This window comes from Cucurbita pepo, chromosome LG12 (assembly GCF_002806865.2).
Source record: "Cucurbita pepo subsp. pepo cultivar mu-cu-16 chromosome LG12, ASM280686v2, whole genome shotgun sequence".
Lineage (NCBI taxonomy): Eukaryota > Viridiplantae > Streptophyta > Magnoliopsida > Cucurbitales > Cucurbitaceae > Cucurbita > Cucurbita pepo.
The window spans coordinates 9,716,588-9,737,043 of record NC_036649.1 but is presented as its reverse complement, the minus strand read 5'-3'; the positions used below and the strand labels follow the sequence as shown (position 1 = coordinate 9,737,043).

At 38.2% G+C, this 20,456-nt stretch overlaps 4 protein-coding genes across 7 annotated transcripts; 1 reads left to right on the top strand and 3 right to left on the bottom strand.

The window, feature by feature from the left end:
* Positions 1-957: 957 nt before the first annotated feature.
* LOC111806401 (light-regulated protein, chloroplastic-like) lies at positions 958-1,825 on the bottom strand. Its single transcript, XM_023691696.1, has 3 exons — positions 1,558-1,825; positions 1,316-1,468; positions 958-1,231 (listed from the first exon to the last, which is right to left on the bottom strand). Exons 1-3 carry the CDS (start codon positions 1,758-1,760, stop codon positions 1,156-1,158), a joined length of 432 nt encoding a protein of 143 aa, XP_023547464.1. The 5' UTR covers positions 1,761-1,825; the 3' UTR covers positions 958-1,155.
* A 317-nt stretch (positions 1,826-2,142) lies between these two features.
* LOC111806400 (inactive leucine-rich repeat receptor-like protein kinase CORYNE) lies at positions 2,143-4,269 on the bottom strand. The gene is made up of 2 exons (XM_023691695.1): positions 3,067-4,269; positions 2,143-2,791 (listed from the first exon to the last, which is right to left on the bottom strand). The coding sequence occupies exons 1-2, from the start codon at positions 3,933-3,935 to the stop codon at positions 2,470-2,472; spliced, it is 1,191 nt and encodes a 396-aa protein (XP_023547463.1). The 5' UTR covers positions 3,936-4,269; the 3' UTR covers positions 2,143-2,469.
* A 475-nt stretch (positions 4,270-4,744) lies between these two features.
* On the bottom strand, positions 4,745-7,320 carry LOC111806398 (trihelix transcription factor ASR3-like). Of its 2 annotated transcripts, XM_023691693.1 has the most exons (4): positions 7,130-7,319; positions 6,339-7,050; positions 5,984-6,025; positions 4,745-5,366 (listed from the first exon to the last, which is right to left on the bottom strand). In XM_023691693.1, exons 2-4 carry the CDS (start codon positions 6,988-6,990, stop codon positions 5,071-5,073), a joined length of 990 nt encoding a protein of 329 aa, XP_023547461.1. In that variant the 5' UTR covers positions 6,991-7,050; positions 7,130-7,319; the 3' UTR covers positions 4,745-5,070. The 2 variants fall into 2 exon arrangements, with proteins under 2 accessions (XP_023547461.1, XP_023547460.1); XM_023691692.1 differs by having other exon boundaries at positions 6,339-7,320.
* A 3,348-nt stretch (positions 7,321-10,668) lies between these two features.
* On the top strand, positions 10,669-20,367 carry LOC111806397 (protein MEI2-like 4). 3 transcript variants are annotated; one of them, XM_023691691.1, is made up of 15 exons: positions 10,669-11,397; positions 12,009-12,227; positions 12,409-12,454; positions 13,924-14,163; positions 14,337-14,770; positions 14,870-15,028; positions 15,300-15,416; positions 15,501-15,652; positions 15,824-15,921; positions 16,004-16,414; positions 16,915-17,566; positions 18,971-19,055; positions 19,174-19,242; positions 19,328-19,507; positions 19,610-20,367. In XM_023691691.1, exons 2-15 carry the CDS (start codon positions 12,150-12,152, stop codon positions 19,781-19,783), a joined length of 2,895 nt encoding a protein of 964 aa, XP_023547459.1. In that variant the 5' UTR covers positions 10,669-11,397; positions 12,009-12,149; the 3' UTR covers positions 19,784-20,367. The 3 variants fall into 3 exon arrangements, with proteins under 3 accessions (XP_023547459.1, XP_023547457.1, XP_023547458.1); XM_023691689.1 differs by having other exon boundaries at positions 10,671-11,397; positions 13,909-14,163; XM_023691690.1 differs by lacking the exon at positions 10,669-11,397 and adding an exon at positions 11,530-11,621 and having other exon boundaries at positions 13,909-14,163.
* The last annotated feature ends 89 nt before the right edge of the window (positions 20,368-20,456 follow it).

Genomic DNA, 20,456 nt, shown 5'->3' with positions numbered 1-20,456 from the left:
TTTAAGAGTTTCTGCAGGAGAGTTTATATCGTTCATACTATCTCAGTGATCAAATTGTAGGTTCTACGTCGTATGCAGTACTCATAGAATCCAAAATCTGTTTGCCCTCTCTTACAAAGCCTGAATGGCTGCAAGCAGTCAGTACTGCAATAAAGCTATACAATACAGTTCTATTGCAAGCAGCATTCCATCGAGCAGTTTTCATATAAACCAAACATTGCGACGAAAACATAGAATACGTTCAAAATATGTCCGAAATCTCCTAGATAAAAACCTAATTGGGGAAAAAATTGAAGAACCACAGCTGAAAATGTGTTTTGTGCATGCGAAAATCTGTCAGAAAGTTTACCTTAAAACTGTGAAACACAGGAATTTTCCACTTCACTTTTGCCAACGTTAAATTACACCATGATACTCACTTGACTTTCTCTGTCTATTTAATTCTCAACTGAAGTGTTTCAATTTGTTTTTAAAATATTTAAGAGACTTTTAAAAAAAAATTGAAGTTTATAAACCTAAAAAATGTCGTATCTTTTTTAGCCTTAGCCATGGCTTATGCAGTCTGATACTCTTCACAGTCTGTATTCTCTAATTCTGAATTCCAAGGTATTTGGAGGACGACGAAGGATTTTAAGACGTATTTCTCAGCGTTTCGCCATCTCGTTAAAACACGATGTCAACAAAAATGCGTTAATCCTCGTGGATGAGACTTAGCAATAGAGCAAACTGATTGTGTGGCCTTCATGATTGTTAACTGATATGCCATTTTGACCTTCTGTCATTGAGTTAATTGTGGTTAATGTTGCAGGTGATGGATCTTGATGGTTCATCTTGAGAAGTATTAACAATCTTGGCACCTTCAGCGCTTCATTTGTAAGTGATTAATTGCTGTCTGTATATTCTTACTATTCACAATCAATCGAGTATTTCGATGTCCCAATCTTGAAACAGTTTGAGTGCTGTTTTGGGAAGATTATTGCCTTTCAGATGATCACAAAAAACTCAGATAGTTTTTTATGTTGTTGGAGAGTATCAAGTATTGCTCAGTATTGAAGAACTTCGTAGTCTACTAATCATTTACAAGCATAATAGGAAGTCAGTAAAGAGGGGAGGAAAAGAAAACAACTGGAAGCTCCTTTTCCCAACAAGTTTTTTCTAGTAAACTCCCTTTTGATACTCTGGATCACAGAATTCACCACCCAGATCATCACAAGCCTCCGCAGGAAAGACTCTGCAGCAATCATTAAAAACCAAGATTATCAATGCATATTCAAGCATGAAACAGTGTTGTTTCATAGGAAATGAGAGATCTTACGTCTTAGGACTGTCATATTGTAGATACTCTCTATCAACTGCCTCTGAGACACTGCCTCCCTTTTTAGCCTCTGGTTTTAGCTTTACTTCAGGATACATTTCGACATCACAAGCTTCACCTCCAACAGTTTCACAAGCCTCTGCTGGAAAAACACTTCCAAAAACCAACACAGAAGGGCAAATGAAGGTATTGAATTTGATATATTGTTGTGTAACAATGAGAACTAAAATGATTTAGCTTACGAGGACACGGAGCTGTAGTCAACCGTTGAAGGGTCTTGTCCAACCGCACTTGCCTTCGCTTTTAGGATGGGGCGATGAGTTTGTGAAGTGGGGTGCCTTCGCTTGGACCTAGATGGGATTGAGAACGCCATCAATTTGGTAGTTGGTGGGAGAAGGTAGCATGAGGATGGATGTGCCAGGGAAGGAGCTGCCTGCAACTGCATGATGAACAATGGCTGTCTGCTGCGAACTTGATGCCTGGATGTATCTTTAGAGTGGAATTCAGATTTATAAGGCTCAACAGATAGAGATGGCAAGATATCTCGTGAATGGATAAGGTTTTAGACCAATAATGCAGAGGTGAAGGCTACTTTTTGTTCCCTTGAGAAACGAGTGGCTGTGAAGGTTTGAATGGATGCATTATTGTTAGATCTTTTGGATCCCAAGATATCTCTCCAAGTCTCAAATCTCTTTTAGGTGGGCTGTTGGATAGTCAATTTGGTTCCATTTAAAACCTGAAATCAACCTTTCAAAATGATCATAATAACCCATATCAAATGGGTTGATTCACGGATTACCTCCAATTATCAATTGCAGTAATGAAACGAAGAAAACTTATCATGGGAAACGTATGGGTTTCCATCATGAAGTATTACTAAAAGTCCAAGAAAAAAACAAGTTATATATTAATGGAGGCATTGTTAGGAGGTGCAGTGTGTGAGGCAGGTGATAGGTGAGACACATTTTTTGGTCAGAGGCTGAGCTGCTCCTGTTATGGAGCATGTTTGGTTGGGCTTAAGGTCCCACATGGGGTTTGGGGTTTGAGATTTGAGTATGAGGACAAACTCAAGTTAATGCCACTCTTGAAGACCTTGCCCCTGGCCCCTCCCCTTTTCAATCAATGTTGGCCGGAAAATATGCCTACAAACTGCTTTAAAAGCTTTGTAATTGGGTCAGCATTGCAAGTAGCTCATCGCTGCAAGGCCTGTCCTCAGGCAATTCTGATGCGCACACTCCAGCAATTCTCAATGCCAACACCATCTCCTCTTCTTCTTCTTCTTCCATTCCTTCTCCTCTGATGCCTTTATCCAGAGCTTCTCGTGGCTCCACTGATTGGTCGAGCCACCGTCCTAAACGTCCCTCGCTGCCGCTGTCATCTCCTCTGTCCAACGAAGCCTGCTCGGTCGGATCTCTACCGGTTAACAGAACACTCAGTATAACCCCAAAGCTGAAAATGTCACTCTTGTCAGTATACCTGTTTCAAGATGAACACTACCATATCAATCCACATGTTTCCAGCCTCGGATTAAGATCCAACTATAATCTATCTACCCCAAGTTTCTTACCCAGAGAGCAAAGGAGTATGATCATTAATGCAGGGATTGAATATGAGGCCAATAAGTTCAGCTAAATTTAATAACTTATCAACATTGTAAGCTTAGAATTTACTTTCCAGACATTGAATATCAGTTAAGACATTTAATGGGTAATGCCTATAATTGTTCAGAAGAGAGCATTTGTGGGATTTACCTGGAGCTGTTAAGACACTCGGGGGCAGTGTACAGAGAAGGTGGTGCATCAAAATCAGAGATGAGATTTGTTAACCCAAAATCAGCCAATCTTGGTTCAAACTCTGCATCCAACAGCACATTTGAAGGCTTCAAATTGCAGTGAAGAATTCGAGGGTTGCATTCAAAATGAAGAAACTGAAGCCCTCTGGCAATCCCAACGGCAATTCGAAGCCGAACTTCCCAATTAAGTTCCAATTGGTTCTCTCTCACTTTCCTCATTGCGTCCTCAAGAGACCCACTGGGCACAAAGTCATAAACCAAGCAGCAGCTTCCCATTTCGGCGACGTAAGCCCTTAAGCTCATCACATTCCGATGCTTCAAACCGCCAAGCACTGCCAGCTGCTGTTGCATCCGCCGCCGTGCCTCTGCCCTACCGCATTCAATGGGTTCGAGCCTCTTCACCGCCACCGTCAGCCCATTCGCGAGAACCTCCCTGTAGCACTTCCCATTTGGGCTCGAACTCGAACTCGAACCCAACAACTGGGTTTGGTTCCGCAGCGCTGACTGAAGAGCATCGGCGTCGATTTTGGGGGAAAATATTAGGGGTCCTTCGAGAAGTGGGGTTCTGTTTAAGTAACCCACAAGGCTCCGAATGAACCAAACAGAAAGCAAAGCGCCAATGAGTCCAGTAACGACCCCTAACGCAACGCTGAGAAGAATCCTCTGAAACCCATTCTTGAAATGGAGAGTTTTAGGAGTTGGCACGAAATGCTCGGAGGAACCAACAAGTGCATCGGTTTGAACACCGCCTTTGGCTCCTGAGAAGAAGGGAAACCAAAATACGAACAGCAAGAGAAGAGTGTGGATGGTGAATGCAAAGAACCCCATTAAGAGGAGCTTCGACTTAGGCGATAATGGCGGGTTTCGGATAAATTTTGGTTTGCTTTACGAAATCCCCGCCATTGAAGGTCAAGTTTCCTACAGTGGCTGTTCCATGAGCAGCAGGTTGAGAACAAGAAAAGAACCAAATCAAATGGAGTTGTTGAGAAGTGGAAAGATTGAGGCGGTGAGAAACAAAAAAGGTAGCTGCGACCGTAAGAAATGAGTCTCAGCGTGGGTGCTTGGAATCAGCAACTCAGTAAGGTTCCTTTTTGTTTCAATGGGAGTGTTGAGAGTACAGAGAAGGACCATCCATACTTAAATGTAATCAAAGGACAATTTCACGGACCCTTCAAATCCAAATTTCTCATTTCTTTTCTATCTTCACTCCTTCTAAAATAAACTTCTCAATCTCACAATCTACTCCATTTGGGAGTCCACCGTTTCTAATAGTCGAAGCCCATTGTCCACTTTGACCCAATCGTAGTCACTCCTCACCCACCATTTATAAGAGTCCAAGCCCATTGTCCACTTTGACCCAATCGTAGTCACTCTCCCGATTCTAGAACGCGTTCGTTAGGGAGAGAGGTTTCCTCACAATTCCAATCATATTCATTATTTATGCACATATATTGGTATCAAAGTCGAGCCTAAGGATAGTTACAAATTTAGGTTCAAAATTTGAGAAGCTAATATAAACATAAGTCTGGAGGGTTTAAGTTAAAATCTCCAAATCAGATTTATACTTATAGAACGAAAACGACATTCCGAGAAAGAGAAAGATGGAAACGGTGTTGGAGAAAATGGAAGAAGTGAAGTTGGATTGGGAAAAACCAAAAATGGAAATAAATAATAAGATTTACAAATATTGGAATCCGTATAAAAAGTAGAACTCTCTCAGTTTTTGTATATCCTTCTTCTTATCTGTGTATGGGGATATCTATAACTTCTACTAAACTCACCACTAATTGGTCACAAAGGCAGTCTGAAACTAGAAATGGCAGACACAAGAGGAAACCTCCTTCTTCATCAACCTTCCTCCTATCAATTTCTTCTATCTCTTATGTGTCTCTATCATGCTCCAGGAGAGAAAAATGTTGTTGGTTATGTACATCTACTCATCTGGATTTCTCTCTTTCTTTTCCTACAGCTTATCCGCAATCCTCCCTAGAGCGTCTGCGAGCTTGTTAAGAACTGCGACTAAGCCATCGGCGTGGTGCTTACGCTGCTCCCGGTCCAGCTCAAAGTTCATGTTTTGAGCTTCCAGTTGGGCACTCAGCAGTTTCCCATTCTTTTCCAGGATGCCAATCAGTTCATTCTGCACCATGGTTTCCTCGTCCACGTCTAATGCAACATGCTTTCGTTTCCGTCCCTCTTGTGATGACGTCGATCCGATCCCGGGATTTGCTGCTGCTGCTGCTTCTCTGTCATTTGATGTGCCTGTTGAACACCAGATTGGGTTCAGATTAAGTTTATATGTCAATTAGCTTAACTCATGACGATATTGTGGGGATTCAGAGGGCCAAAAAACAGCCATCTCTCTTCATAATGTTGAACTTTACAGCTTGCCAAAGTAAACAACACAACAACTCCAACAAACAAACAAACCTAATTCTTTTAGATATAATCTGATGTTTCTCATCCATTCGAAATAGTGAATCGAAAGCTCGTTAAGCCAGCAGCCGAACGGCGGTATATGGTTCGAAGTTGAGCCATGACAGTATTAGTAAACGGACAGTACATCAAAAATATGATGGACAGAGCCGTGTGAATAAGAACATCAACTGAAACTCCATTATCATTACATGAGATGATCAAAAGATATTTTGAAACTGAGAAGCGCACAAGATAGAACATATCAAATCAGCAATCTAAGAAGACAGTGTTTCGATGACTTGATCATTTATCCAGAATTGAAAACACCGAAAATAGAATTGTTCTTTGCAGTTCATGATCACAGGCGTGTATCAACAGCTGAGATTTTTCATGAACAAACATTGTTCTGTGGAGGAAGGGTTTATAAGAAAATCACAGAATAAAGATTAATTTGAGCTTACCTTGGACAGGACAATCTTGAGCAGCAGGTTGGTACAGCTTCTCTGTAAATCAAAGGGGAAAAAATTGAAATGAGAAATAAATGGAACTTGAAATCTTGTTCCAGTAATGGGACGAAGGTAGAGACAGAGTCAGCTAAAAGAACATTCGAAGCCGACAGAATATATAAAATGGTTTTTTAGTAAGGGGTGGAGGAGAAAAGAATAATTGGAACATAAAGCTGCAAGAATCTCAAATAACCAGAAACATTTATCATTTAATTTTCTGAAATCCGATCTTTAGGAGACCATGCATGGTCGTAGAATGAGAATTAAACAAATCGAAACAGATTTGAATTGACCCATCTTCCCCAATTACCTGATAAAGGTGTCGGAGCAGGAATTGCCCCGTCGGCCGTCGGTGCTGGAACCTCCTTCCCGGCGACTTCCTTCATGGGGCTCCGGCTGGTTTCGTCCTGCTCGAAATCGGAGAACAAACCGTCGTCCGCTGTCGCTATTTTAGAACTGTCGAACACGTGCTCCGGCTCGGCATCGGGCTTGACCTCATCGGAATTGAGAGCGGGGGGCGGAGCAGGAGCAAGAGCGAGAGCCAGAGCCGGCGATGGCGAAGGAGCTGGGCCGGAATCCAATATATCATAAACCTCCTTGTCGAAAAACCCTGGCAATTTCCTCTCGCGTCTCAAATCGTTCCTCATGACCCAAAAGGATTCAGTATCTTCCCTAATTTGGGACTCCCACTCCTTGATCTTCTTGAAGTCACCAGCCAAATTGCTCCATCTCTTGCGGCACTGGACCGGACCCCGATTGACCCCATGCCTCTTACAGTAGGAGGAGACAGAGGCCCACTTGGGTTCAACCTGGGCAGAGCCAAAGGCAAGACTAGCAGCCCGGCCGCCGCGAACCCTTGTCTCGGCAACCTTCTTACCCTGAATAAGAACAAGAATCTCCTGGCGAGTCCACCGGGGAAGCCTGGGTGTTTTGGTGGCGTCGTCTCCGCCGTCAATTGACATCGGCCGAACGTCAACACCATTAGTGACGGCGTCAAGGGGAGCTGGACCGAGGCTAAGCTGCTGCAAAGCCATATAAAAATAGAAATAAATTTTATAAAAAATAAAATAAAATTAAGAATATTGTCAAGAAGAAGAGCACGTGAGTTATTGGAGGATGGTTTAGGGAAGGCGTAAACGGGGTTCTCTGGGGTCTGTAACGGCGTTTGGGTTCAGTCTGTCAGACCATCTCTCTCCGTAATATAGAGAGAGAGAATAAAGGCGGAGAGAGAGAAAGAGGAGAGAGAAAGGATTAGGGATGGAAGGTTTGGTTGGGATTTGGGCTTAATGGCCCTCTTATTGGGTTCTTATTACAAATTGGTTTGGTTTTATTATAAAATATAAAAATTAATTAAATTAATTAAATGGTAACTGCTCCTTAAGGATTTCCCAATTAGAATTAATTAAGAATTTAATTTTTTTAGTAATTGAAAAATAATAATGGATGAGGCCACCACTCTCCCTTCCCTACAACCCCACCCTAATACCATCTCTAATTAAAACCCAAATTATTATTACTCAAATTCACCACAAAATTAAATTTAATTTAATTTAATTTTAAAAAATAATAATAAAGGTTTTATTAGTGGAGGGGTTAGTAACAAGTCGCATTCCATCTCTCATTTTGTGGGGACCCTTCAAAGATGCCATACACTTTCTCTTTCCGCTGCACTTCCAATCCTTTTACCAATTTTTAGGTCAATTCTAGGGTTTTTTCAATGGGCTATGCACGCACCCGTATCAACTCTCACAATTCTACATTTTCCATCTTCGCTCGTGACAAGCTTCAACAGAAACTCAAGCTTTATTCACCTTTCTCGTTCTGTTTTGTGGTCTAGTTGGACCTTAGGCAAGGTTCGCCTTTGCCAACTAACCATAACTTGTGCGGAATTTAAACTTGTTCGGCTACACACGCCGCCCGGTTCATGCATGTTAATTGTTTATGATTCTAGCTGACTTATCCCTACATTAAGTCAAGTCATTTAATTAAGCATTGCCATTTTTTTTAGTTTCTATCATTTAATAGGCTTTAATTTTGTCCTTTATGACCTTTAACGTTCATATCCTTAATCAATGCATTTTTAAATGTTTTTTTTTATTCTCATATTTTGATTTTCATCCTTTTTTTTATATATATAATTATATTTCAAACAATTCGTCTAACAAATTAGTTCAAAATTGATTTTTATCTAAAATAATAACTAAAACTTTCAAATTTTCAATAATAGTCGTAAGTAAATAAATAAATAAATATATATATATATATATAATACAGTGCTTTGTTTCAAAATTACTCTTAAATCTTAAAATTGACTTTTTAAAAATTTAAAAATACTCTTATGAGTACATTTGAAAAATATCTATGAAATTTTAAAGATAACATTAACTCCTCTAACCTTTATAAAATAATTTAAAAATGTTTTTACTGTCAATAGATGGACGAATACCATGTCATATTTTATACCGGGACTACAATAATATTATTTTTGAAGTTTTTTTTTTAAGATTACTTTTTAAACAAAGTATAACTGTTTTCATCCCAGCTTCTATTTAGAAGAAGAAAAAAAAGTGATTTTAGGACGGAAGTGGGGGCAAGAAACATGTATTTGGTTATAGTGGAATAATATTGTTGTAATTATAACATTGATTACTAGAGCCAATTAATGTGTTAGTGATGTCTCCCATCCCCAAAGGACTTTTGGGACAACATTTAGTCCCCAAAATCTTTTTATTTATATTTATATTTATATATATATGGTAAAGAAAGTCAACTTGATAAAGTTGTAACATTCCTCAAGTTAATTATTGACTTTTATAAAAGTTTGAAATTTAAACGTAACATTTTAAAGAATCGGACTATATTATATAATTTATTTAATATATAAATGGGTGTGTTACAACTTTTGGCTATCAAATGTAAAGCTGCTACTCAAAATCTAACCCCACCCCTTTAGCCCCCAAATTCACATTTTGCGTTCATTTTTTTTTTTTTTTGGTACATTGGTACGATGGTTAAATGTGACAGTTTCATATTGATATTTATAAAGTAGTCTTTAGAAACGGATGAGTACTCATTAGATTTTAGAACTACTTTTCACTCTCAAATATATAGACGAAACCAAACACATGAATCAAATGTTAAAATGTTAAAAGATATGTTATATGTTACATATCTGTAAAGATAATTTTATCTCGAAAATTAGGTAATTAAGACAGGATTGGAGCTTGATTTAGAAGGTTACGATAATGAAAAGGATTAGCCGTTGATTTTCAGTGTAGTTTCTGTCGTCTAGTGTTTTGGCTTTTTGTTTGATTTGGAGGATTTGGATTTAGGGTTTGAAATTGCGCCCCAATTTTTCCCAATTTCCCCCAATTTCCCCCAATTTCCTGAATTTCCTGAATTTCCCCATTCCCATCAAACTCTTTATCTTTCCCTTATACGCTCCCAATACCTAATTCTTCACACTCTTTTAACTTTTTCTATTTTTTGCAATAATCCAACAATTCCTATTTCTTTTTCCTCTAAATAATAATAATAATAACAATAATAATTAAAATTACATAATGAATAGACTATGGCGTCAATTTTAGTGATAAAAATTGTAAGAATATATAATGAATATTATTAATTTTAATTTTCACTTACATAAAAGGGGTTTTCTTTTGTCTTAAGCATAACCACACTTTTGCTTTATCTCTTAATCACTCACTTAGGTCTTCAGGGCTTTGGGAAGATATTTTTGTATAATTTAAACTAAAATTAAATAAGAACAATAAAAACAACAACAACAACAACGTTAATGGGAGTGATTTAACGTAGCACGTGAAACAACATGGGCAGTCGGGGTAGGGGGACAGAAAATGAGAGTTAGGCGTGTTGTCGATTCCGGAGAAGGCCCATTATTGAAAAGCCCATTGGGCCGAGGATCCATGAGCGTTTTTTTATTTTATTATTATTAAATTTTTTGGGTTCTTGTATGCACATTAATAAATCCCTCCAAATCTGAAAAAAAAAATGAATGATTGCTGTCACATGTGATTAGCGTTAATAATTTGTAATAAAATTGAATATATATATATATATATATATATATGTTTAAGTTATAAAATAAAGAAATGATCGGTCCAGTTGGACCGACAGGCATGTTGGTTGTAATCCAGACATGAGTTTAAATTCTTAATTTAGTTAATGAGGGAGTTGAAACAAAAAATGGGAATGGTTAGTTTTGTTTTGGTTGATTTGAAATATGAAGCAAAATAATAATAATAATAATAATAATAATAATAATATAAAAGAGAATAAAATGGATGGGGGAATTGAGGAAGTACAAAAACAAGGTAGAGATTCTTTTTTGTTTGCAATAACAAGAAATCAATCACTTAGTGTTTCGTGCATAAATATATTCCTTCATATTTGTATCTATAATTATTTTTTTTTATATTTATTTCGATCATATATCAAAATTAATTCAATTTTGTATTTAATATAATATAAAATTCTATAATTAAATTAAAAAAAAAAAGTATAAAATTGTAATTAAAAATTGAAAATAAATAAATAGTGTTTTTTAGTTTTATTAAATTAATGAGGCGAATAATGGGAACCAAGGAAAGAAAGCTTGGTAGGTAAAAAAGGGGAGAAAAAGTTTGTTTAAGGTAAAGGAAGGGGGGGGAGCCAGCGTGGAGGAGAGAGAAAGAAGAGTTAAAGGTGAATTATGAAGACATCACAAAACAACGCAAACAACACAACAGAAGAGAGGGAAGGAAAGGAAGGGGAGGGCGTTGGTTTTTACTGCGACCGCACAAAAGAAATGGAGAGGAGAGGAGAGGGGAATTGACGGCGTTAACAAACGGCAACTCCTAACCACTTTCTCACTCTCTCTCCTCCCCCCGATCTATCTCGCTCGTGTTTGTAGGCACAAACTTGTTCTTCTTCCTCTTCTTCTTCTCCTCCTCCTCCTCCTCCTCCCTTCCTTCCTTCTCACACCTAAATTTCATTTTTCTTTCTCTCTCTCCCTTCTCCTTGTTTCCTCCTCCATCTCCCCCCTTCTCTCAGGCGAGGGCTACGAATCTCGCCGGAGAATTTCTTCCCTATTCTTCCATTTACCCCTAAGGCTCTCCTCCTGCGCTTCACCCCGAGCTCTGGAGGAACATACAGATTTCCGCCATACGCCAACAATTGCAGCAACCAGACCTTCAACAATGCCCGCTTAGTATATTTATTTATACATATATTTATCCAACATGAAGGGGCTGGAGGTGCTGGACCTAACGTGCAATGCAGGAAATTTAAGCATCAAACCCTTTGGACGATCTTGCACGCCACAGATGCTTACATGATTCCTTCTTCAACCTCCCATGCCTTATGCCGTAATCTATTCTTTTCCCTCTCCCTCTCCCTCTTTCTTGTTTAAATTCTTCCTCTTCTTCCCGGTTTCTCATCTCTCTCTTTTCTCTTAATTGCCGCTCCCTCTCATCTTTCTCCTGCTCTCTTCTCTTCCTCCTCTTTTTCCCTCTCTGTTTCCTCTTTCTACTCGGATCTTTTCAATTTTTTTTTTTTTTAATTTCTTTTTTAATCTTTTCGGCCTTTCAAGGTAAACTGTGCTGTTTCTAGCTCAATTCGGGGTTTTGATTCTCTCTAATTTACTTCCTGTGCTTTGGTTTTCTTTCTGTATTTTGCGATCTAGCTATTTCTTGTTTGAATTTTACCGCTGGATGGGCCTTTTGCTTCCCCTCGATTTCAGCCATGGTTTTCTATTTATGAAACTTAATGTTTATCAGGCGATCTTTAACTTAATGCTTATGATTCGTTTTGTGTAATTCGTTGCATTACTGTCGAGATCTCAAACGAACAACCGTTTTCTTTCCTTCCTTTCTTGTTTGACTGTGCGGTACTTGTGAATTAATATGTCCAACCCAGTTTAATCAGCGGTTCTTCGGCTTCTATTTTTCCCAACTAAAAATTATTGATCTACCTGCAGATTTTTGTAGGCTCGAGGGAAGCTTTTGAATTGCCTTCTGGAGGAGTGGGCTTGCAGTTTTTGGCGTCCTTTTTTATGGAGCTTCTTTGAGTTGGTTTATTTTTTTTAATCTTTTGGGATTTGTTCTTTTTCGGTTCCATCATGCCGTCTGAAGTATTGGACTTTAAGGGTTTGTCTTCATCTTCCTTCTTCTCCGACGATTTACATCATTCAGATGAGGTATGGTCAGACCCTTGGCTTTCATGAGTTTTTTTTTTTTCTTTCTTTTCTAGCACGAGAGATTGATTGTTCCTGCAGTTCATAATACTGCATTTTTTAGGATCTGGAACTTCAGTCTAACCCACCATTTCTGTTTCCTTCCAATTTCTCATTTTTTTTTCTTTGTTTCCTTGCGTTCCAGGGGCAGGTTGGAGTTTGGACGTCGGCTGGTGTGCCAAATCACCGTGGTCAGTGCAAATGACCCATGAACCACTTTTATCTTTTCTTTCTTTTTGGTTACTTTTAGTTTCTTGTGTTATTATCTTTTGAATACTTGAACTTTCAAGTAGAGAATATAATTGTCCTTAATTGATTGACCACCACTTATTTCTTGTTCTGTGTTGTTGTGAGAAATGTAGCATGTCTAGGGGTTCTAAAGAGGCATTTGGAAATTACAATGATATGGAATCTAATTGCAGTGGAAGTAAATTCTCATAAATTGGAACATCAACATGACATAGAATGCATGAAAAGTGCAATGTTCGAAGATACTTGTCTGTGATTAACCCACTGCAAAACAGAAATAGATTTTATCATTTGTTTTAGATGATGTACTATCCATGAATTTATATTTTCTGGACCTGCTAATTATCTTATATTCTATTTAATATCTCAGTTTCTTAAATGGTAGGAAATCCTGCTTATGTTTTGTTTCTAACTAAGAAGTTGATTGTCAAATTTGAAATTGGCATCTAGCATATCTTGACCTTAAGCTTATTTGTCATTATCAATTAGCTGTGTCATGATACTATCACTGTTCGAGAAATATTTTGAGACTTTAGTCTCTCTCTCTCTCCTATCCTCCCAACAAATGTCCAGTATGAGGCACATGTTAAATACCTAGTATATGTTTCTTGTTCTAATTATCTTTCTTTCATATTTGCTCTGTATGCCATAGGAATACTTTTTTTCTTTGATAATCATGGGTGTTCTGTCAACTTTTGCACCATGGCTAATCTCACAAAATAGCCATTTTGACCCCTCTAATGTTTGGCATGAGAAATCTCGTAGGATTTAATGTCCGATTGATGGTCATTGTGGGTTGACCCCACAGTGCTTTAAAGACTTCAGTTTACAGTTTGCCTCTTTGATAACTGTGCCTACGCACATTTGTTCATACTGTAACAACATTACCTGCCTGAAAGTCTATAGTACAGCTTATCGACAGATTCATGGTTAATTTCACCCCCCTGTGCCCAGTCACCATGCACATGTGCGTGCATACCCAAAAAAATAAAAATAAAAATGAAAAAATGAGATCAATTTTGCATAGTTTTGTCAGTTTCAATTTTGGTCCTAACCTATGTAGTTTGTTCCAATTTTGTTCTAAACCTTTTATGAGCTTCAATTCTACCGTCAATCTATTAAATCCTCTAGGTATTTTAACGGGAATTCTGAACAAAAGAGTTTTTCAGAAAGCAAATTAAAGGATTGGAGGTTAAATTGAAACTTTCAAAGCATTAAGGGCAGAATTAAAATCAGATATGGGCAAGGATTTTATTTCAGCAATATTCCTGGGATGGAGCTATCTTGAGTTGGTTCTGTTGTGTTGTTAATTAAGCTTCTTATTGTAGTGTGTGCTGAGAAGGCTTTTCCTGATTTCCTCTGCTGAAAAGATATTTGTTTCAATGTTTGTGAACAGCCAGTAACATTTCAGGTGCTTCATCATCTGTGGAAAAACTTTCAATAGGCGAGTGCCTGACAGGGAACTCACTGGAAAATCACGATTCATTTCCTGTGAGAGACCAGAATGCAAGTCTTATCTTGAATAGACATGCTGTTGGAGCTGAAAGAACATCCAATTATTTTGCTCGTAGTAATGAAGTCAATATGATGAATTCTCAGTATGAGAGTAGTCTCTTCTCGAGTTCTTTATCAGATATATTTACTAGGAAGTGTAAGTCTCTTGATTGCTTCCTCACATATATGTACCTGATGAGGATGCTGGCTAATGAACTGAAATCTAAAGGAACTTGCAAATAAGTTCTGAATGAGATTCATTCTTGGCTTGCTCAACCTTATCAACTTTATCCCTGTAAGCCATTCTTTTACGTATATTTATTTGTGCAGTGCGATTTTCTCCAAGCAATGCACTATATGGCCATTCTGTTGACACTGTTGCATCTCACTTTGAGGAGGAGGAGGTTTTTGAGTCACTTGAAGAATTGGAGGCCCAAACCATTGGAAACCTCCTCCCTGATGATGACGACTTACTTGCTGGAGTAACTGATGGGCTTGATTGTTTGGTTGAAACAACCGGCGAGGATGATGCTGAGGACTTGGATTTCTTTAGCAATGTTGGAGGGATGGATTTGGGCGATGATGGCATATCTGTTGGACAGAAGAATTCTGAATCTCCTGGAGGTATTTTTAACAATTTGCCAGGGATGTTTAACAGTGCTATGGCTGGAGAGCATCCTTTAGGTGAACATCCTTCCAGGACACTGTTTGTGAGAAATATAAATAGCAATGTTGAAGATTCTGAATTGAAGGTTCTTTTTGAGGTGCACGTTTTTCTTACTCTCTATGTTGTTTCCTTTGTGCTTTTCAAAGTAGCATCTCCACTAATTTATATATCTACACTATTGTTTTATAATCTGCAGCAATATGGAGACATTCGCACTCTCTATACAGCCTGCAAACATCGAGGGTTTGTGATGATATCCTATTATGATATTAGAGCTGCCCGGAATGCAATGAAAGCACTCCAGAATAAACCATTGCGACGAAGGAAGCTTGACATACATTATTCTATACCGAAGGTTGGTTTCTCCTCAGTATTGTCTTATCTTTTAGAGTTCAAGTCACCAGTGGTGGATCGATTTGCTGACCTTTAAGACAAATGTAAAATGCATTAATTGGTTGAACTATTATCTTATTTGTTTTTCCATTTTAAGTAGCTGTTTACGAAGTATCTGAATTTCATGGAGATTTATTCTTAATCTATCATTACTAACCGCATCAAGTTATCTTCCTTAAATTCTTTAAAGACTTCTTTCGTTCCTCACATCTTTCTTTATACTACTTTTTCAGGACAACCCCTCTGAAAAAGATATCAACCAAGGAACTCTTGTTGTTTTTAACCTTGAGTCTTCTGTTTCAAATGAAGAACTTCGTCAAATATTTGGTGTCTATGGAGAAATCAAGGAGGTGTGGCGGTGATTCCTTTTTTTTTTTAAAATTGCATTCCATTATATGCTCTGAGCAATCTGACACTGTTCTTCAAAATTGTAGATTCGTGAAGCCCCCCTCAGAAGTCATCATAAATTCATTGAATTTTATGATATCCGAGCTGCAGAGGCTGCTCTTTGTGCATTAAACCTGAGTGATATAGCAGGGAAGCAGATAAAGCTTGAGCCAAGTCGTCCTGGTGGCGTGAGACGCAGGTTCTGACAAATATGCTCTTTTGATGCTTGTTTATGCTTAGTTTCAATCCTAGCCTCGTTGAATTTATATATACATATATATATGTCTTCTTATCTCCAACAGAGTTAGATTAGAAGGAACAAGTTATTAGTGGATGCTAACAAATTTATTTATTTATCTTCGTGCTCCAGTTTGGTGCAACAATTACATCCACAATTGGAGCGGGAAGATATTGGTCTCTATTTGCAACAGGGTAGCCCACCCATTAACAGTAGTGCCGGCTTCTCTGGTATTATAACCAAAAGAAAATCATGCTCGTTACTTATGAATTCTGAGTATTTTATTTGTCTCACCCAAGGAAAATATTGTAGGCTTAGTTCCTGGTGGGACTATCAAGTCTAGCAGCATGAGTAATGGATCTGTTATTGGAGTACACTCTATGATGCGAGCTCCATCTCTGGAGACTGTGTTGCATCATGGGATATCTTCTAGCGTTCCAAGTAGCTTACCTTCTGTGATGAGATCTGAATCAATTGGCAACCAATCTGGCTTCATTGACTCTGGTCATTCACCTTCACAACTAAAGCTGGGTATCCGGGCAGCTTCGGCTATTCATCCTCATTCCCTTCCAGAACATCCTGATGGGTTGAACAACAATGTTCACTGCAATTCTATGAATGCAATTGCAGGAAACATCAGTCTACGACCACCCGAAAGAGCTGATAGCAGGCAGCTATGTGGAGTGAACTTTAATGGTCGCTCAATTGAATTAAATGAAGATGGTAGGTTTAATTATTTTCACGATTTGTCCTATAATGATACTGAATGTCTTCTTGAATATTTGATCAAGGGTCTTCATTTTCCATGTTCAATTGAAATGGTTGGTTCACTATGCAGCTGATTAGAGATTCTTAATAAACTATTCATATTTTCTTATAGACATCAAGTGGGTAGCTTTTTGTGATCCCTAGTTGGTAGGTTTTGGGGGGTTCCTTATCCCTTCTTTTGTGCTCGGTTTGGTTTTAGTACTTTATTATGTTTCCTGCAAAAAGTAGAAAACAAATTGCTGAAATCTGCGCTGGTGAATGGTGTTTGACAGGTTCCAATCCCCTTCGCAGGCATGGGCAGAACATTATTATGTTTAAATTGATTGTTACTTACCGGAAGCCATTTTATTTTCTGTATATATCAATTGTTAACAATTTACTTTCGTCAGGATGAAAGGATGGTTTTTTTTAGCTTTCTCGTGCTTTCATTTAGCTGGATGCTATTATTTTTGCAGTTTTTGCATCTGGTGGTAACAGAGCTGGCCCCATTCCGGGACCGCATTATACATGGGGTAATTCCTACCGGCCCCAGCCTCCAGCTCCAGGTGTTGTATGGCCAAATTCTCCATCTTATATGAATGGAATTTCTGCTGCTCATACCCCTACCCAAGTCCATGGAGTTCCAAGAGCAGCATCTCATTTGATGCACACAGTTCTGCCCATGAATAATCACCATGTTGGATCAGCACCAGCAGTTAATCCTTCTATCTGGGATAGGCAGCATGCTTATGCTGGGGAATTGTCAAAAGCCTCTGGTTTTCATTCAGGTTCTATTGGGAATATGAATCTGCCTAACAATTCACCACAATCTATGGAATTTTTCTCTCGCATCTTCCCACAAGTTGGTGGAAATTCTGTTGAGCTTCCTATCCCCCAACGAAATGTAGGACTACAATCCCATCATCAGCGGTGCATGGTTTTTCCTGGACGAGGCCAAGTTCTTCCAATGATGAATTCATTTGACTCTTCAAACGAACGTGGTAGAAGCCGAAGAACTGAAGCTGCCTCTAATCAAGCAGATAAGAAGCAATATGAACTTGATATTGATCGCATACTGAGGGGTGAAGACAATCGTACTACACTTATGATAAAGAACATTCCTAACAAGTTAGTACTTCTCTCTTAAATTTTTATAGTTTTTCTCATAATCATGATGGTTTCTTTCCATTAGATTATTGTTCAGTTTTCAGGGTATAATAAAGGTTAGTGCATTGTACGTATAAACTCATGTTCTGTTTTTGCATGGAAGAGTTTTCATGTGATCTTGATGACCATTCAAAGGTCATAAGACAGTTTTGCCTTTCATTTATGATATTGTTAACTCATACAAAAAGATTATGCCAGTTTGATTCTGAGAGCCATTGTTATTTTTTCTTCTGCCTCGAAATTGAAATTTTTGCGAATGTGTGATAGGTGCTAATTGAATGCCACTTCGTTAGGTGATTTTTTGCTCAACATGGTTTGAGACCATGTGTGGATTTCTCCACTTAACTTAACTTTTGGTTTCATGCTCCAATTTTTTGTATCTTTTCTGCATGCTCATTTTACAAGGAGGGAGTTTTTTTTTGGATTAGTCTCAGGTTTGTCTTGTAACTTCAAGGACTTTGTCTTCTTGTATTAAAGATGTATGGGGCCACAAGGGGATGCGACCACTACATAGTTATTTCTAATAAATGATGGTTTCTTTAGAATTCAAGGACACAGTTATATAGCTTATAGAACCGATTCTGTTCAAGTAAAGTCATGATAAGATTGTTCCTTACTATCTCTGCTTGTCTTTAGCTACCCAAATTAAATGCATTGTGCTTCAGTTCATTAAATTCCCAAACACCTACATCTAAAGTAGTTCCTAGTCTCATGAGATGATTGGAACCATGTTTATGCCACCTTTGCTCATTTAGTGGAGGAACACGTGCCACTTTGGACTCGACTTCTTTCATCTTATGTTGAGTGCATACACGAATGATTTGAGCCAGTAGAGTTGCTGTTTTATGAAACAAGAGAATTATGTTGCATTGTGTCTACCATATTAGATTTTCTTTCTTTGTCTGAGGACATTTATTGGTTGCTATGAGTATGGCTGGTCGCATAATGAAGTTACTATTTCACTGAATGAGGGTTATTGAGAATGTGGCAATATCACTACCAAATTTGCCCCTTATTTTGCCCTTTCCTTCCGTCTGTAGATCTGTTTTTTATTGATGATTTTCCTTTGAAATTAACCCTCGCTCCTACCTAGACAAAAGAAGAAAATAAAAGAAAAGGAAAATGTGTGTTTTCCCTGCTTAATCATCAACATTGTCTAGTATTTCGAGTAGCAAGTTGAGCTAATTAACGCAGGGACGTAAAGATGTTGAACTGCGTAATTGATAGTGATATCTGTAATATCATCCCATTTCTAATGCAAAAAAGGAAGAGTTATGTTTTAGTAGTTTTTAACATCAGTTGTTGGTCCCCTCTTGCTCTTGTTACCATCTGAAAGCTCGTAATCCATCATGATTGTAATTGCAGATATACTTCAAAGATGCTTTTGGCTGCAATTGATGAACGCCATCGAGGAACTTATGACTTCATCTATCTGCCCATTGACTTTAAGGCAAGTTTTTCCATGTTCAGAAGCTACCACTCAATTTTATGGGAGAAGTGCCACAAAATATCTTCCTTCGTTCTGTTTCATCACAATTTTGTTGCTTATACACACTTTTTGGTTGCAGAACAAATGTAATGTGGGATATGCGTTCATTAACATGACTGATCCTAGCCTAATCATTCCATTCTATGAGGTTTGTATGCAATTGAAGCTTGCAGGAAGAATGTTGAGGTCATACTTGCTAAGTTTTTATTGACAAAGGAGTGCCTTACTTGCAGGCATTTAATGGAAAAAAATGGGAGAAATTCAATAGTGAGAAGGTGGCATCACTTGCATATGCTCGCATACAGGGAAAAGCTGCTCTCATCGCCCATTTCCAGAATTCAAGCTTAATGAATGAGGATAAGCGATGTCGGCCAATCCTTTTCAACACTGATGGCCCCAATGCAGGCGATCAGGTATGCAATAGAATAACATAGGAAAGCCTTTGAATGGTGGAATATTTGCAGTTTGTTTGCTGAACACTCCGCAAGAAGTCATGTTGACTTGTATTTCTACAGGTTCCGTTTCCAATGGGGGTAAATGTTCGTACTAGGCCTGGAAAAGCCCGAAGCAGTACCCAGGAGGAAAACCATGATGAAGCTCTAGTAATTTCTGAAAACGATGAGAATTATTCCAGTGGAGACGCATCTTCTTCATGTCCTGCCAAGGATTTGGACCAGCCAGTACCATAATTTTTGTGTTCACTAACCTTGAGGACGGTGTAACTTAAAAACTGCATCCACCAAAGTTTGACTTAATTTTTTTAGTGGCTGAAGGTAGGGAAATTCGCTGCAGTTCGTGGCATTAGAGAAAGGAATGCTTAGCCAATGCTAAGTCGTCTCCCCACCCCCTCTTCAAAGGGAAGAAAAAGAAGAAAAAAAAAAGAAGAAAAAAAGGAGCTCTGAAACAATAGTTCAAGGAGCATCTGTTGGAGCCTCCAAATTTTGATTTCGAGAGTGATATATTATAATATATTATAAGAGATGGAAATTAAAAGGGAAAGACTTCATGTATATGAGTATATGATCCTGGAGATATTTTGTCATGGTTTGACGTGAGCAGATGAGGCTTCCTCTGCTATACCCCCCACCTTTTCTTTTGCTTTTGTTGATTTTTTTTTTTTTTTTTTCCCTTTTTCCTTCTTCCATTTTTATTTTTGGGTTTGACTTGGAAGTTACCTGTAACAGTTGAGAATGTGAGAGACAGACAGAGGGAGCTCATGTGAATTTTTTTGAAATGAACTAATTATCGAAATTTCCATTGCTTCTGGCTTAAACCTAATGTGGGTACTGTCCACTTACTATTCTTATGAGTTTACTATGATATTCCAGGTTAGCAGTCGACTCTGATCGACATCAGCCATTT

Excerpts from the sequence above, each read along its gene's own strand:
- LOC111806401 (XM_023691696.1), bottom strand. The coding sequence starts at position 1,760 with ATGCAGTTGCAGGCAGCTCCTTCCCTGGCACATCCATCCTCATGCTAC. Across the intron at positions 1,469-1,557 it reads GACTACAGCTCCGTGTCCTC|TGTTTTTCCAGCAGAGGCTT; the intron begins GTAAGCTAAATC and ends GGTTTTTGGAAG. Across the intron at positions 1,232-1,315 it reads CAATATGACAGTCCTAAGAC|AGTCTTTCCTGCGGAGGCTT; the intron begins GTAAGATCTCTC and ends TGATTGCTGCAG.
- LOC111806400 (XM_023691695.1), bottom strand. The coding sequence starts at position 3,935 with ATGGGGTTCTTTGCATTCACCATCCACACTCTTCTCTTGCTGTTCGTA. Across the intron at positions 2,792-3,066 it reads GAGTGTCTTAACAGCTCCAG|GTATACTGACAAGAGTGACA; the intron begins GTAAATCCCACA and ends ATCTTGAAACAG.
- LOC111806398 (XM_023691692.1), bottom strand. The coding sequence starts at position 7,062 with ATGGCTTTGCAGCAGCTTAGCCTCGGTCCAGCTCCCCTTGACGCCGTC. Across the intron at positions 6,026-6,338 it reads TGCTCCGACACCTTTATCAG|AGAAGCTGTACCAACCTGCT; the intron begins GTAATTGGGGAA and ends TTTGATTTACAG. Across the intron at positions 5,367-5,983 it reads TCAAGATTGTCCTGTCCAAG|GCACATCAAATGACAGAGAA; the intron begins GTAAGCTCAAAT and ends GGTGTTCAACAG.
- LOC111806397 (XM_023691689.1), top strand. The coding sequence starts at position 12,150 with ATGCCGTCTGAAGTATTGGACTTTAAGGGTTTGTCTTCATCTTCCTTC. Across the intron at positions 14,164-14,336 it reads AGATATATTTACTAGGAAGT|TGCGATTTTCTCCAAGCAAT; the intron begins GTAAGTCTCTTG and ends TTATTTGTGCAG. Across the intron at positions 14,771-14,869 it reads AATTGAAGGTTCTTTTTGAG|CAATATGGAGACATTCGCAC; the intron begins GTGCACGTTTTT and ends TATAATCTGCAG.